At 44.9% G+C, this 17,889-nt stretch overlaps 1 protein-coding gene across 3 annotated transcripts in view; it reads left to right on the top strand.

Annotated features, from left to right (window-relative positions):
* Positions 1-17,889, top strand: part of cdh23 (cadherin-related 23) — a 415,870-nt gene that overhangs the window by 317,787 nt on the left and 80,194 nt on the right. For all 3 annotated transcript variants that reach the window (XM_062463257.1, XM_062463258.1, XM_062463259.1), the window contains 3 exons: positions 16,517-16,642; positions 16,821-17,024; positions 17,317-17,775. In XM_062463257.1, coding sequence (XP_062319241.1) covers positions 16,517-16,642; positions 16,821-17,024; positions 17,317-17,775 — 789 coding nt within the window. The remainder of the gene's footprint in view (positions 1-16,516; positions 16,643-16,820; positions 17,025-17,316; positions 17,776-17,889) is intronic.

The raw sequence follows: 17,889 nt of genomic DNA, 5'->3' as shown, positions 1-17,889 counted from the left end.
CCTTCAAATAAAGTGTTACCAAAACAAATCCACCGCTGTTTAGGAGGCAACAGCGACAGTAAATTTCCGGAACTCCCCTTAAATCAAAAGTCCCAGATACGTTTTTCAATTGGTGAAACAATCTGACTACCGTATTTTACGGAAAACAAGCCGCGGCTTGTACTCAGATTTGACAGTTTTCTTGTGCTTGTGCGGCTTATATTTCGAAGCGGCTTATAGTCCGGTTTTCGAACAAAAAAGTGGCTTCTCTCAAGATCTCTACTGACCGTGCAGCTAATTTTATGCTCAACACTTGAACGGGGGCTTATTACTTGAAAGAGGAATTATTTACTGTTTTCTCAGTTACACTATCAGGGCTTGGAAATACAGTGACTTGCTAAAGTAGGCAAATGGCTAGTAGAACATAACATTTCATAATAATTTCAGTTAATCAAACTATACTCAGCTGCAAACCCAGTGAAACGTTATAGGCTAGGCTAGCAAAATAGCAAAATAACGCTAGCATCGCTAACAACATTACTAATTCAACTTTGGTAGTCTAACCGAGCTCTTTGTAAGTTTTAGATATAATTGTATATGATAGTGTACGTGGACAATAAGACACGGACGCGGTCTCTTTTCATAACTTGTATTTTACCACTGCTCTTCTTGACATCGCCATTCGAACAGATTTCACGTAATGCTTTCAGCATCAAGCCTACGGCAACTCCCGAGGGACAAAACACCCTTGTCCGATGTCACATAGAAAGGTCTGCTACAATAGGCTATCCTCAGGATTTGCAAGATAGCTAAACTTATAATATATCTAAATAATTTTGTAGACATAACAATGGATTCTGCCACTAAATGAGTGACTTGGATTTATTTCTGGACATACTATCCACAACTGAAGTGTCTTACACAATGCTGTAAGATTGCCTATACTCATGCATTGCTCTTGGTACCCAGAATGCCCTGCGGCAAGCTGAAAAGCTATTAACAGAGCCTGTTTAAGGAGAGCCTGGCCACTCCCTATTAAGCCCCTATTTGTCTCTTTCACCTGATTGTCGTTGAGAAATCTCAGATTTGATTGTAGTTTTTGCATGTTCAACATGGATTACAGGTCGAAAGTTGAATGAACGAGTATTTATGTCCTTTCGATTTCTTACAGGGTAAGTCGTTGTTGCCCATAACACGCTAGCATTCTGCCAACGAATGCTGATTGGTTAGTGAAGGACTGACTACGACCAGAGATCCCACTTGATGGCATCCGAAGCAGAACCAGAATGTCAGAGCATGAGCAACATTAGCAACAACATTAGCAAACCAAAACTCTTTCTAGCATGTGTATTGACAGGGAGAGCCTAACCTGTCAGCTGTGTTGTCGATGTCTCGAGAGAAAAGTGGAAGTAACCAGAGCTTGCCGTCAAGCAGTATCTCAGGCCGTACAATATGTCGTGACGTCAATTACATTTTAAAAGGCTTTTTAGAACAGAAAGGCGAATTCAGAATTCAAATTACTAGGCAAAAAATTATATCCTGAGAAAAGTGGATTTTGAGGGGTATAGCTCCATAGACCTCCATTCATTCTGCACTCGACCGTTAGCTCCCTCATATGGAACTAGAGTGGAACTGCAACCAGTTCAGAACCCGGAAGTTTCCCGAGAGTGGCAGTTCTCTCTATATTAGACATTCTCTGCTACTAAGTTAAGGGCATTAGCTTAGTTAAATAAGCATTGTTTGGAGTTCTATTGTTGTGTTTGTTCTGTTTTGATATGTGTAATGCTATGGTCTATAGTTTAGATAATTTGAGTGTTCACACTGATTGGGAATGTTGTCTAGTTAGATCGCTATCCAAGCTGTCCGCAGCCATGGCATGAACGTGCAAGTGCTCAATTGTCAGCATGGGCCAAGCAACGGTAACGTTGTTTGCTTATAAAGTGCGGCTTGTACTCGAGTGCGGGTTATACTCTGATTTACAACACAAAGTGCTCATTCTAGGGGTGCGGCTTGTACACGATGCGGCTTATTTACCGTAGAATACGGTACTTACCTGAACTTCAATGCCACAGCCTAAACTCTGTCAATCTGTTCACGAAGGTGTCCACACAGGGCTTCAAAACAGCCAAGATTTTCTAGTGATGGGCAAATCGAGGCTTTTCGAAACACCGATACAATTGAAACATTAGAGTCTGGGCCTTTGAAACGCTCGAAACCTTTACTCAACAACGACATCTGCTGGCAGCTACGAGTATACCATAACTAACAGTCTTATAGCTAATTCCTTCTTGTGATCTGGATCCTTGTGGTTGAACTGAATTATTGCCGTCCTGCAATGCAGATGGCGTATGGAGCTAAATCAGGGCCAAATATTTTGTTAATTCAAAATAAAAATAGTTTGTTGAAAAACTAAAGCTTGACATTGAAAATGTAAGTTTTGGTCAAAAACTTGAAAAATAAAACCATGAATTCAAAGAAAAAATAAGTTTACCAATTTTTTTTTTCAAGTTGAATATTTTTTTTTATTAAAGTCTGGAATTATTTTGAATAAATTATTAATTTTCATTTTTCACTTTTAGATTTTCACATAGTTTCACATTTAATGTTTTCAGATTCAATTTATTTTTTTATGGCTTCATTTTTTATTTTTGAGTTTCAGTTTTTTTTTTTTTTTTAGTTCCAGGTTTTTTTTGAGTTTCAGATCTGTTTTTCAGTGTCAGACTTTTGGTCCCGATTTTGCGTAGGGGGCGTGGCTTCAACTCGGAGGCGGGAGTTATGAGTGACAGCCTAACCTAGAGGCAGAAGACTCGGCAGTTGGCATGGCGTCTGCTCCGCCAAGGCAACACGCTGGCGCCAGCGCACAGGTAAGACATGTGAAAGATATTAGCCTTTTTGAGGGTATGTGTCAATGGCAAAAAAATGCCACTGCAGGGATAATGTCCCAAAGTATCTATTCAAAAAGGCTAATATCTTTCACATGTCTTACCTGTGCACTGGCGCTAGCGTGTTGCCTTGGCGGAGCGGACGCCATGCCAACTGCCGAGTCTTCTGCCTCTGCATCTAACAATACAATTAAGCCCAAGTATGATTTTCGAACTGTATGAGACAATAAACTCAGTATAAAGTTGTTACATATTCATATATACAGTTAGGTCCATAAATATTTGGACATTGACACAATTTTCGTCATTTTGGCTCTGTATACCACCACAATGGATTTGAAATGAAACAATCAAGATGTGCTTTAAGTGCAGACTTTCAGCTTTAATTTCAGGGTATTTACATCCAAATCAGGTGAACGGTGTAGGAATTACAACACATTTTATATGTGCCCCCCCCCCTTTTTAAGGGACCAAAAATAATTGGACAAACTAACATAATCATAAATCTAATTGTCACTTTTAATACTTGGTTGCAAATCCTTTGCAGTCAATGACAGCCTGAAGTCTGGAACCCATAGACATCACCAGACGCTGGGTTTCGTCCCTGGTGATGCTCTGCCAGGCCTCTACTGCAACTGTCTTCAGTTCCTGCTTGTTCTTGGGTCATTTTCCCTTCAGTTTTGTCTTTAGCAAGTGAAATGCATCCTCAATTGGATTTAGGTCAGGTGATTGACTTGGCCATTGCAGAACATTCCACTTCTTTGCCTTAAAAAACTCTTTGGCTGCTTTCGCAGTATGCTTCGGGTCATTGTCCATCTGCACTGTGAAGCGCCGTCCTATGAGTTCTGAAGCATTTGGCTGAATCTGAGCAGATAATATTGCCAGAAACACTTCAGAATTCATCCTACTGCTTTTGTCAGCAGTCACATCATCGATAAATACAAGGGAACCAGTTCCATTGGCAGCCATACATGCCCACGCCATAACACTACCTCCACCATGCTTCACTGATGAGGTGGTATGCTTTGGATCATGAGCAGTTCCTTCCCTTCTCCATACTCTTCTCTTCCCATCATTCTGGTACAAGTTGATCTTGGTCTCATCTGTCCATAGGATGTTGTTCCAGAACTGTACAGGCTCTTTTAGATGTTTTTTTGGCAAACTCTAATCTGGTCTTCCTGTTTTTGAGACTCACCAATGGTTTACATCTTGTGGTGAACCCTCTGTATTTACTCTGGTGAAATCTTCTCTTAATTTTTGACTTTGACACAGATATGCCTACCTCCTCGAGAGTGTTCTTGATCTGGCCAACTGTTGTGAAGGGGTTTTTCTTCTGGTGTTGCTGAGCTCACCAGTGCGTTCTTTCTTTTTAAGAATGTACCAAACAGTTGATTTGGCCACACCTAATGTTTTTGCTATCTCTCTGATAGGTTTGTTTTGATTTTTCAGCCTAACGATGGCTTGCTTCACTGATGGTGACAGCTCTTTGGACTTCATATTGAGAGTTGACAGCAACAGATTCCAAACACAAATACCATACTTGAAATGAACTCTCTTTTATCTGCTCCTTGTCAATGAAATAACGAACTCCCATGAGGGAATAACATACACCTGGCCATGGAACAGCTGAGCAGCCAATTGTCCAATTACTTTTGGTCCCTTAAAAAGGGGGGGGCCACATATAAAATGTATTGTAATTCCTACACCGTTAACCTGATTTGGATGTAAATACCCTGAAATTAAAGCTGAAAGTCTGCACTTAACGCACATCTTGATTGTTTAATTTCAAATCCATTGTGGTGGTATACAGAGCCAAAATGATGAAAATTGTGTCAATGTCCAAATATTTATGGACCTAACTGTATATATATATTTTTTATATATACACACAACAGCACACAAACAGACAAATAAACAAACAGGATTTCGCTAATGGCACACAAGTAACTAACTTTCTCTAAAGTTCTCTAACTGTCTCTGACGTTCTCTAACTGTCTCTAACTGTCTCAAACTCTCACAAATCTCTCAACCAAGGTCACACGCATTTGTTACATCTGGCTCAAGGATGCAATCGGAAGAGAGACGTAGGCAAAACTGGACGGCTAGCAATATGGTTTAATGTTTTCCCATGGTGGACGACAAAGAGTACACGTTATCAAACTGGGGGTCAGCTCAGGCCATCCTCCCCCATCCCTGGAGCAGGTACTTGAAGCCTGGGTCCAGGTGTGTCCAATCAACCCAATCAGCAGGGCTCGCAGGAAAGGGGAGGGCCGTCACCCCCCCCCCCCCCTTAAGAGGGACCCCCCAGGGTCCCCAGGCCCCACCGGTGTCCCAAGGACAGCCCCTAGTCCGTCCAGGCCCAATCCAACTGCATGGCTCCCACCACAGCAAACCCCTAGTGCATGTCCTAAAACACAGGAGCAGAAAGGACGAAACAGACAGAAACGGCATTGTCACCTAGGCACAAGGCGCGCGGGACAGCGCATCAGCCAACACATTCTCACAGCCCCTCACATGGCGGACATCCAGACGATAAGGCTGAAAAAACAGACACCACCTCATCAACCGCTGGTTCGGGTTCTGCAAGGAATGTAAAAAGGTAAGTGGGTTGTGGTCAGTGTAGACAACCAAAGGACCCGTCCCAACATAAACCTCGAAATGCTGAAACACCCAGACCAACGCCAATGCCTCATTCTCGATTACCGAGTAATTCAACTGGTAAGAATTAAACTTTCTGGAGTAAAATCTGACTGGACGCTCGATGCCTCCCGAACCAGCTTGCAAAAGCACCGCCTCCGCCCCCACCTTGCTAGCATCCACATACAAGGCAAACGGACGGTCCAGTTGGGGAGCAGACAACACTGGGGCAGAACAGAGCAAAAGCCTTCTGACAACCAGGGGACCACAAAAATTGAACCTTGGAGCTTAACAGGTGGGTCAGGGGCTCCACTACGGTGGAGAAGTTAGCACAAAATACTCGGTAAAACCCCACCATCCCTAAGAACCTGGCCAGCTCCTTCTTGGTGGCCGGAGAAGGAAACTGGTCAATGGCCAGTACCTTAGCTCGTATGGGACGCACCTGGCCCTGGCCAACCACCTTCCCCAAGTAAGTCACGGTGGCCTGGGCAAACTCACACTTGGCCAGGTTTACTGTAAGCCTCGCCCAGGCTAAGCGTAGGAACAGAGCCTGAATCCGCTGCAAATGTTCATTCCAGGTGTTACTGTAAATCACCACATCGTCCAAGTACACCGCACAACCGACCAGCCCGGAAACGACCCTGTTCATCAGACGCTGGAAGGTTGCAGGGGCATTACGCAGACCAAATGACTTAACGGTGTACGAGTACAACCCTGAAGGAGTGATAAAAGCAGCCACTTCCTGTGCCCGAGCCGTCAAAGGGACCTGCCAGTACCCTTTGAAGAGGTCAAATTTACTAACAAACCTTGCAGAGCCCACCTGGTCAACACAGTCCTCCATGCGAGGCAGAGGGTAGGAATCAGCCTTAGTAATGGCGTTAACCTTACGGTAGTCTGTACATGGGCGAAAAGTGTGATCGGGCTTTGTAACCAACAAACATGGAGAGGCCCAGCTGGAACTAGAGGGCTCCGCTATGTTGTGGTCAAGCATGTGTTGAACCTCGGCATCCAACTGCACCCGTTTCTCCGGGGACACGCGATAAAACCTTTGCCGGATTGGCACAGCACCCCCACCTCGATGTCATGTTGAATCAAGTGTGTACGAGATGGAGCATCCGTAAACAGCTGTGGGAAACCCTGTATCATCCCAGCCAAATCCCTACACTGGACTGCCGACAAATGGCCCAAAGCGGTCTCCAGGGTAACCAGGGACTCAGAGTTCCTTAGTCTCCCTCTGAGCACGCAGTCATCCGGTGAGGACAACTCCTCCTCAACCCCCCCTGCCAGGAAAGGAGAAGAGTCGGCCACCCGCACAGCCAAAGCCACGGGTTTCACCTCTGGTATGGAGTCTAAAGGAGAGGAACGGACGTAATACGGTTTTAACAGGTTGACATGACACAACTGGATTGACCTTTTCCGAGAAGGTGTAGCGATCAGGTAGTTCTGATCCGAAACCTTGCGAACCACCGAGTACGGACCAGTAAACCTGGCTTGGAAAGGAGACCCTACAACCGGTAACAATGCAAGTACCTGATCACCGGGGCTAAACTCCCGGCGTTCAGCACAGCGGTCGAACAGACGCTTCATCTTAGTTTGACAGGCTTCAAGATTCACCTTGGCCATCTTCCCAGCTTCATACAACCTCCGCCGAAAACCATTTACAAAATCCAGCAGGTTCACTGGAGGTGCAGAGGCCTTCCAATCATCCTGTAACACAGCCAGGGGACCACGAACGGCATGGCCGAATACCAAATCGTTTGGACTAAAACCCGTGCTCTCCTGCGTCACTTCCCTAGCTGCCAACAACAACCATTGCAAACCGTCTTCCCAGTCTCGATCCATTTCCAAGCAGTACGCTCGCAGTAACGACTTCAGGGTAGAATGGAAACACTCCAGGGCCCCCTGACTCTGTGGATGGTAGGCGCTTGACAACGAGTGTTTAACTCGGAGCAGCTTTAGGATGGCAGCAAACATGCCAGAGGTGAAGTTAGAACCCTGATCGCTTTGTATTACCTTGGGGATGCCAAAAATGGAAATGAAGTGGGTCAACGCCTTCACCACCGACCTAGTGGTGATGTTACGTAGAGGGTACACAGCAGGGTACCTGGTGGACTGACACATCACCGTCAGCAAATAGGTACTACCGGTTTTGGAACGGTAACCCTAACCCAATCGTTCAATGGTCAAATCATGGTCTTCAACCGGGGCCAGAAAAAGTACTTCAGTACTCGATCATAGGTTTTCCTAACTCCTAAATGTCCCGCTATGTCATCATGTGCAACCTGCAACACAACGTCCCTGAACTACGCACCCGCTGCTCCGACACGTAGGTGGCCACACGTTCAGGCAGGGAAAAGACACACAGGAAACAATGTGTGGGTTGGTATATTTATAGTTAGTATATATAGTTGTCAAATAAAAATTTATAAATGCTATACTGCTTTTCTTGCAGTGTTATTTTCCCTATCACAGTACACAGTATGTATGCCCTCTAGCCCGCGATACAAGCTGTAACCAAAAGAAAATAAACCTTAACAAAATACAGATCAAAAATACGGTAGTGGCACTTCAATAGTTCGACTTTGAACACGACCACACACAAATCCACACGTCTGCTCAGTTAGATTCCTTGGACACCACCATGCACTGTCATCTACCGCGCCACCTTCAGGGAATCGCAAATCCAACTTTCTGCTAGAAACTTACGTCACTTCCTAACCTCCCCAGATCCACCTGGTAACACTCTCCCCTGCTTAAGTCACTGTCCTCAGTGACTACAAGATAATTCTTAATCTCCTTCAAAACCTCTTGAAAGAAAACTGTCCCTAAGCGGGCTAGTATCTGAGACACTGCCGCTTGACCCATTGACCCTGCATCCACAGATGACCTAGGCTCATGATGAGGATTTGAATGTTGCCCGGCATGTCGCCTGGCACTCCTGCGGGGAGCAGGGACAGGCCTTGGACTCGGTTCATCCACAGGTTCTGGCTCAAGATAGTCAGGATCAGACTCAGTTAGAATTGACCGTGGAACCTCACCCATAGGTACTACTACTGTTTCATTATCTGAGGTTTAATAGATAGTAATATCATCCAACAAGTAATATCATCCAACAACACTTCATCTTCTGAATCCTCAACATCTGACTCTGAATCTCGTGACGTTACCGACACTGAAACAGAGCCTTTGCTTCTCCTCCGTGGAGTAGGGACAGGGAGACTCCCACAAGGTCTAATATCCACTCGGTTTACGTTCCGGACAGATCCTCCATCCACAGGTTCCACTGTATAAGTTGTACCCTGTATCTCAATCACTCTGTAAGGGGTTGACACCCAAGCATCTTGTATCTTATTTCTTCCTCTTGGTCTGTTTCAGAGATACACGTTCTGGCCTTTCTCAATGGGAGGACAGTACACTTTGTCATTGTGACGAGAAATCCCTGCAGCAGCTTTTTGCTCCAAGTACTCCTTGGCTCTGGCTTGTGCCTCCTTCAGTCTTCTCTGGTGGACCGCCAACCAATCCAGTGGTTGGTCCTCTGTCGAATCTCGCCCTAACAGAGCATCCAAGGGGAGATACGGCTCAACACCAAACAACAGAAAATGTGGCGAATACCCAGTGGTTGCGTGTGGTGTCACATTGTACGCATGTACCAACTCAGGCAAATGTTCTGGCCACCGGCGTTTTTTTCTGGAGGGAGAATCCGTAGCAGCTCATGTAGGGTTCTGTTAAACCTTTCACACTGGGCATTTCCAGTAGAGTGGTAGGGTGTAGTGTGACTTTTCTTGACCCCATACAATTTGCATAGTTCTGCTATGACACCACTTTCAAAATTTCGACCTTGGTCTGAATGTAACCGTTCCGGCACACCATACTTCATAAACCACTCCTTTAAGAGTACCTTTTCCATAGTGTCTGCCTTCTGGTCTCGTGTAGGGAACGCCTGAGTGAACTTGGTAAAAATGTCCGTAACCACTAAGACATTTTCTCTGCCATCAGTTGCGGGTTCGAGTAACGTGAAGTCTACTGCCACTACTTCTAATGGTCGGCTGGCCAGAAATGACTTCATTGGTGGATGTATCTTAGGCTGCGGCATTTTGGTTAAAACGCAGCGCTGACACTTCTTGATCCAGTTTTCTACATCCTCATAGATTCCCACCCAAAAACACCTCTTTCTTAGAAGTTGTTGGGTGCGTTCTATATCTTGGTGCCCCATTAAGTCATGCACGCTCTCCAAGACTTTGTGCTTCAAACAAGTTGGCAACAGCAGCTGAACACACTCTCCATGTCTACTGTCCACAACCACTCGGTATAATAATCCGTCTCTCTCTTCCACATGATCCCAGTGTTTCAACAAAGACCGCACTGACTTAGGCAGCCCTTCCCTTTCTTTGCCAGCTGGTTTTCTCTTTTCCTCCCACCAGGATCTGAATACACTGAGAACAGGGTCTTGTTTTTTAAATGCACGCATGTAATCTTTGGAATATCCCGGGAGGGTAGGGGTATTCGTCAGGGAGACGTCACTGATAGTCTAAATGTAAATGTAATATGTACATTGGTGTCCTGGCAACGGCAACGTCAGAGGTTCGAATCCAGCCAAAGCCGTCAAGCTTGTCTTGTCTCTGATTTTCTGTTTAGCGAGACTGTAAGCCACTGCAAAGGAAGCAAGGTACACTGCTACCGCAGTCGCTAGATACCTGTAGTCAAGCTGTATATAGTCAATGCAATCCTCACACAAACTATCAAAGTTCTTTTAGATTTTCGAAACCGTTTGTCCAGTACGGCCAATCGAAATCGGCAGCAGAGCCGCCAAACAGAAAGTTGTGTCTTATCTCAGCAAATCTTTGATGGATTCATGCCAAACTTGCTGCGTGAACTCAGAACCCTCTTCTGAGGATGTCGAAAGTTTCTTCAGGGTCATCAGACCTGCTTGACCACGCCATTGCTGCTTGCAGCTATATTTGTTGTTTGCTTTCCTCCAGGTAAACTCTAGCACTTTCGAGGAACACATTGTTTAACTGTAACTACATGCTCTTCTGGTTCTACCCACTGCCACTTATTTGCTTTTCACAATGTATGCTTCATAATTTGGTTACCTGCAATGTTTTCATTGACCTATGCACGTTTTGTAAAGCTCTTTATTGTAAGTCGCTTTGGATAAAAGGTAAGGTAAATGTAAAAACCAGCTAATCTCTTAGCTGGTTTATTGTTTTTGCGTAGTTCCGTGCGGTTAGAGCATTTGTCTCGGGGGCACATCCATGATTGGAGAGGGTCGCCAATAGCTGGTTGCCTAATTCGTTCAGTGGGCTATGGTGCGTAAGTACCCGCCGCCAGTAACATGCGCGAATATTAGGGGGAGCCAGTTAGCTAGATTAATGGGTAGTTAGTTAGTTAGGTGGGTAAGGGTGGTTGGTTGTGTGTTTGACAAGTTTGTGCGGGCTCCTTCCGAGGAGTTGCTGGAGGGCTGCACTAAGGATCAGCTGTTAGGGATTGCGCAGCACTATGAGATCGTTGTTAGTAGTGGTCGGTTGAAGGACCTATGGGACCTATACCTATGTTTATCAATACCCACTGCACAACAACATATTCTTAACAACACATTCTTAACTCTGTAATCACGTCCCTCGCAATCAAAGCTTTTCAGGTTTCCTGTGGTGAACAACATGAACTTTACATCTGAGTATACCTTATACTAGTTCACAACATAGTCAGACAGTCTGTCAGGTGCTCTCTTGACTCTGTGATGTCTAACAGTGTTCTGCACATCTGATGTGGTGTCTGTGCACGGCGTCGGAGTAGCGATGGTGGGTGTATCCTCTATCCCCCCTCCCGAACTTCCTCCTGCATACGAGGTGTCTCACTTTGCCTACGCTCTCTGTACTTTTTCACAAAAGTGGAGTTCCTTGTGTACCGTGTTCCAGTTGGGGATTCCATCACTACTTGATTACCTGTCTGTGACATACTTTCTCAGTGCACACTTCCAATCAAGCCCCTCAGAATGGGCTATCCTAATTTGCTTCATTAGCTGACGCTTGACTTCCCCGTTGGCCTTGGCTCATTTTGGTGTGGTTTTCACGTTTGATACTGTTGTTTTCACAGTATTCTGTGTATAACTGCGGGACATTGTCTGACTTGCATGTCACCGGCAGTCCATGTCAACTGAATATTGATTCCAAGCTGTCAATCACTTTGTCTGCCGTGGTGGAAGTCATAATGTCATATTCGACTATAATGGTAGTACTATATGCCCAATCACACATAGCTCATTTGCTACTACGGCATATTGTTTGCACTTGTCTGTTTAGTCTCCATCAGTTCAGGGTCGCGGCAAATGCTTTTTCCACCTCTTTGGTGGTGAGTGCTCTTGGTGTAGTATTCACTGCCACAAACCTCACGTATTCGTCTGATCTGTGCAGGTGGTTTTCTTGCCTTGCCTACTTCTCCAGTAATCGGGACAGGGGATCAGCAATATTCTCCTTCCCTGGAATGTGTACAACTTTGAAGTTATACGGCTGTAGCCGTAAAACCCACTGCCCTATGCGGGCACAGAGTTTAGAGCGGTGGCCGTATATCCCTTCTAGAGGCTTATGGTCTGTAACCAAGTCGAATGTCCTCCCATATACATATGGGTGGAGTCTCTCACAAGCCCACACAAGCCCTAAGACCTCTCTTTCTGTCTGCGAGTACTTACGTTCACAATCGGTTAGGCTACGACATGCATAGCACACAGGTACCATCTCTCCTTGTTGGTCCTGGACCAGCACCGCCCCAAAGCCTACCGGACAAGCATCGGCAATTAGCGTTGGCGCATCCTTATCAAAATAAGCTAAGGTGCCGGCTCTGGCTAGTTCTGCCTTAAGCTTGTTGAAGGACTGTCTCTGCTCATCTCCGAACACGATCGGTGTGTCCTTTCTTGTCAGGCCTCTCAATGGCTTTGACAGTGTTGCAAATTGTGGAATGAATCTGCTGCTGTATCCAACGAGTCCTAAGAAACTCCTCACCTCCGTGGTGTTCTCTGGTTCCCGGGCCTCTGTCACAGCTTGCACTCTTTCTTCTGTCGGTCCAATGCCTTTCTCTGATAACAGAATTCCCATGAAAATCAGTCTGTCCATGTTAAACTGCCACTTCTGCAGATTTAGCGTCAGTCCACTTTGTGCTAGCCTTTTCATGATGGCATGTAAGCGTCCATCATGTGTCTTCTGGTCCTGAGCATGTACAATTATGTCATCTGAGATGTTCTCTGTACTCCCTCAATTCCAGCTAGCGCATTGGCAATCTCATGTTGATATTGTTCACTGGCTGAGGATACCCCGAATAACAGTCTCTTGTACCTGTATACTCCATTGTGTCCTGTGAACGTGGTGTAGGGGGTTAAATATTGGCCAAAAAAAAACGAATTCCCCTATGGTTTAAAGGAAGATGGGAAACTGAACAGTGTATTATCATGAACCAAATAATGCCAACAGCAAAATAATTACAGTTATTTGACTCTATGGGTTAAATCAGAGCAAGAATGGTCAAAGTAAGGTTAAATGAAATACACATTTAATAACATTGCAAATGAATGAAATCCATTGCAAGGCAAACATGTTACAAAATTAAGGTTACTCGTACCTACACTACCATGAGGAGCTGAGGAGAAGGTCTCAGGAGATGAAGAATCCACAGGACACGCATTACAATTCCCTTTATACAGAAGACCAACCAGACCAAATCTTTACACAATGGGGTGTGAGAGCCATCAAGTAGAGAGTCCGTCCAGAAACTCCGCACTTTAGCATATGAGGGGTGGGGCAATTTGACACCCACCCTTACAGTGGTGATTTCAGGTGACTCAGGTGTCAGCTCTAGCTGGTGATAGCCCCATTTCAAATCTAATCTACTGAAAATGGTTGACCCGTTCACACCCTGGAGTATCTCATCCACAGTAGGTATGGGGTAGCGTTCCCTCACTATTGCCTCATTATCACGTCTCATGTCTAAACACAGCCTCACATCATTATCTGTTTTCGGTACGATAACCACTGGATTTACCCAAGATGTGGGACCATTTACAGGTTCTATGATGTCCATATCTACCAGATCTTTTATCTTGGACTCTACTGGCTTTCTCAGATTGAAAGGTATTCGCCTCAGGGGCTGAGCTACAGGTTTTATTTCTGGGTTAATCTGGGTATAGACTGACCTGCTTAGTTTTCAGTTTCCCCTCTCCCTGAAACACCTCTGGGTATTGTCGTTGAAGTGACCCTTTTATATCAGTCACAGCTGAGATGTCAGCGCCTTTTCTCAGCACATTAAGTTTCATGGCAGTTTCCTTTCCAAGTAACGGCTCGCCCTGTCCTAATCTCTATAAATTCAGCTTGTTCAGCTTTGTCACTTATTGTGATCTGGCATGTGAATGGGCCCTTTACTGCTAATGGTTGACTATATGCATAAGAGAACAGCTTTCTCTCTGTTTTAGGGATATACGAGTCACACTTAATGTTTTCTGACTTCAAGTCTTCCCATGTATGTTCTCCCATAACATTAATAGTTGCCCCAGAATCAACAAGCATTTTTAAGTCTAATCCTCCTACACAAAAGGTAAGTCTTCTCATGTATGACAAATGCAAAATAATTTTGTTTTTCAACCTCGTTCACCCCACACCTTTTTGACGAGTTTGTGCAACACACTTTGGAGTAATGGTCTTTGCTATTGGACTTGTGACACGTCTGTCCACGAGCTGGGCATTTGGGATCTCTACCCATATGGTCTGTATGTCCACATCTGTAACATTTCCTGTCTCTTTTCTCCTCCTTGCTCACCATTTTCTCTTTCCAATGCCCTCTGTTATTTTCCTGTTGGGTAATGCGACTAACCGTGTCTGACTCCGCCTTGACTGTCTCAGACATCGCTGACATTTGGCGTCCTCACATTGAGATGCTACTTCTAACGCATGTGTCAGTTTAGCCCACGGCCTTCTTCTAGTAACCGTCTGCGCACAAGTCCCCTTACTCAAAATAACATACCTCATCTGGTTGTCTGTGTATCCCCATATCCACAGTCTCTAACTGCCTGCTTCAGATGTGTCGCAAATTGCTGAACCATCTCACCTTGATTCTGAGAAATCTTGTGAAATGCATGCGGGCAAATGCAGACTTGGGGAATGAAGTAAACATTCAGTGCGGCAAACTGCGGCCGCATAGTCTGACACGTTTCCAGTGTTCGGCAATGTTGAAAATATATCTTGTACATCCGGCCCCGCAAGATGCATAAGTAAAGCATGTCTCCTCTGCTTGGTCGCAGCCGTAGAATCATCATCGAGTATTAATCCTTTCCCATCGGCATACAACTTGAAAGATGTTCATCCATCTTGGTCTTAGCGTAGCCGGCTCAGTGTAGCAAGAAAAGGTTTGGATTCCGGATTTCTCCATCTCTGTTAGCTACTCAAACAAACTTAGAAGTAAGCTAATCAGCAACCAAACAAAGAAATGACCATCCTCGTCGCCAATGTTGAGTCTTAATGCCTAATTAGACTATCTGAATTAAATCAATAGCTGCCCACGCGTGCTCGCTTCACAGGTTAACTTTTTATTAATAACTCCTCCTACAGTGGTGACGTCACGTCCACTCAATACATGACAATTTCTTATTAAGAATTAAGTTCACAATGGGTTAATTGAAAAGTTTATTGAAAAACCTGACAAAATATGGGTGTTTCAACAACCATGTAAGGTAAAATATAGGAGTTGATGGGGTGTGGACAATCAGCCCGTTCACGTGCGCACAATCACAAGTTAAGTTAAGTGGAAAAGACAAAAGTGTGATATCGGTCGCATACTCAGTGTTCATAAATCGAAGAAAAACGTAGCGTATGGAGATTTCCAGTTTTCTCTGTATGTATACCTTTACGGATGAATTTACACAGAGCTTGATACATGTGGCCCCAGCAATGGCTCTACTACACCAACAGTGGCCCTGATCCGACCATAGGTGGCGCCTTGGTTATCCCCAAAGTCGCCATGGTTGCATTTCCTTTCCATTTGACAAACTGCATTTCTGTTTACATGTCTTGTTTATCAAAATAGTATGAAGAACCCATAAGGTCTGCCATGGTGGATGTTTCTGAAGAAGGTCAATTTCGTAAAAATAAATAAATAAATTGTCATGTGCCATTGAACGTGAAATTTGGTACACATTGATGATGCTGTAATATTATGGCTTTAAATGCATGTGATATTTCTTATGTTGTAATTCGATAGTGTTTTGTCCACAATGCGGTGCCCTTTCGTCATTGTTGAGCCAAGAGTTTTGTTTTTTTTCTCAACTGGTACTTGGTTTGCAGTTGTATGCTTGGAAAAACAAGCCCCCACCCCTAGCTCCTAAGCAAAGGGCCCAGTGGAGCTTGGTTTTATTGCATTTTCTGTTATAGCACCCGGCTCTTTCGGGCCATTTGTATTCTATTAACTCCAGTCTCTAAATATCCAAAGTTCCCCAGTGTTTTCTGTTCTCAAACCTGGCTAGCTTTATCATACGATAATTTTTGTTGAAGACCAATAAATCTTTAACAAATCCAAAATGGGGAAAATTAGCACCCTAAATAAGCAAACAAAAATATTATTAAGCATGACAAGCCACTCTATTGCACAATACTAACCAAGCCAGAAGTTTATCATAGCACTAACCATATCTCAGTTTTGCAAAGCTTTTAAAAAGCTTTGATGCTTGGTAAAAGAATGGGTCTATGGTTTAACTACAACTCAAGAGGTTGCAGGTTCAAATCTATCTCCTCCTTGTCATTGACTTCCATTTCGTCACAATTCTTTTCCTTACTTATACACTATTCCTTTTATATATTTGCCAACAATTCCTGTCCCTGCACATGTAGGTGCCTGTAAATTCAATCATAAAACATACAGCTTTATGACACACAGGTTATGTGTATCAGCTTGCGGCAGCTGTATCAGGATTTATCTTCTATTTGTTGTGTTCTCCACCTCTGTTTTTGTTGCTTTATTCTTCTTCTCCATCTGTCTCTCAGGCAGCACCGTGACCGTGCTGAATGGGCCAGTACTGGCAGAGGATCGGGATATCGGACCCAATGCCGTTGTCAAATATCGTATGCTGGGTTCCAGACTGGACCTCTTCACAGTGGATGCCAACACAGGTCTAATATACACTCTCAAAACACACACCCACACACACACAATCAAATGCACACCCATGTACACATGTTACTAAACACGAGAAGAATAACAGACATGCTCACATTATACACAAACACACACACACAGTCAACACGTGCATGCCTGTCCTCTGATTGTGCCCCTGTGCACGTGCTGCAGGTGAGGTGCAAGTGAGACTGGGGGCGCGGTTGGACCGCGAGGCTTTCCTGGATCCCCGGGTGGAGTTTTTCCTGGTTGCAGAGGATGTGGGCGGGCTCAACAGCAGCGTGCCCCTTACTGTCAACATCCTGGACTTGAATGACAACCCCCCGATCTTTAACCCCTCCAGCCTTACCGTACATCTCCCAGAAAACAGCCCTACAGGTGTGTGTGTGTGAGCTTGTGTATCCAAATAAATGTGTGTGTATAACATGTCTAGGGTGTATGTGTAGCGTGTTCATGCAGTCTAATTATGCTAGTCTCATCATCAGAAACAGCACACAGTTCTTGGCCTGTTACACAAACTTATCTTTATGTCTGTTTTTGTGTCTGTGGATGTCTGTGTGTGAGTGTGTGTGCTTGTATATGTGTATGCGTCTGCATGTTTGTGTGCATATATATGTGTATTTATGTGTGTGTGTCTGTCTGTGTGTGTGTGCATGTCTGTGTGTGTCAGGTGTGGTGGTGACTCAGCTGTCGGCCAGTGATGCTGACTCAGGCTCTAACGGCTGGCTGTTCTACCGACTGGACAGTGGTGCCCAGGACCGCTTCATAGTTGACTCTCTCTCAGGCACCGTCCTTGTGGGCAACGCCACCCTCGACCGTGAGGAGCGCAGCTCCTACCGCCTGGTTGTCATAGCAACAGACCGAGGCACACCCTCTCTGTCGGGCACGGCCACTCTGTCCGTTGTTCTGGACGACGTCAATGACTCGCGGCCACGTTTCCTGGAGCCGGTGACCACCATCAACGTTAACGAGTCTACACCGCCGGGCATGGTGGTGGCAACGCTCACTGCCACTGACCCCGACCTCCGACCCCGACTGGAGTATTACATTATCTCGGTGGAAGCAAAGGATGATGGGAATAACCCTGTGGGTGGTCTGCAGGAGTCCTTTGGCATCGACTTCCACACCGGTGAGTGACAATGTAGAATGTAGAGCAAGTCTGTCTTTCTAAATAATACAATTTTAAACCGTATTTCACATTTACATTTATTCATTTAGCAGACGCTTTTATCCAAAGCGACTT

This window comes from Osmerus eperlanus, chromosome 6 (assembly GCF_963692335.1).
Source record: "Osmerus eperlanus chromosome 6, fOsmEpe2.1, whole genome shotgun sequence".
Classification (NCBI taxonomy): Eukaryota; Metazoa; Chordata; class Actinopteri; order Osmeriformes; family Osmeridae; genus Osmerus; species Osmerus eperlanus.
This window is presented reverse-complemented; position numbering and strand designations above follow the sequence as displayed.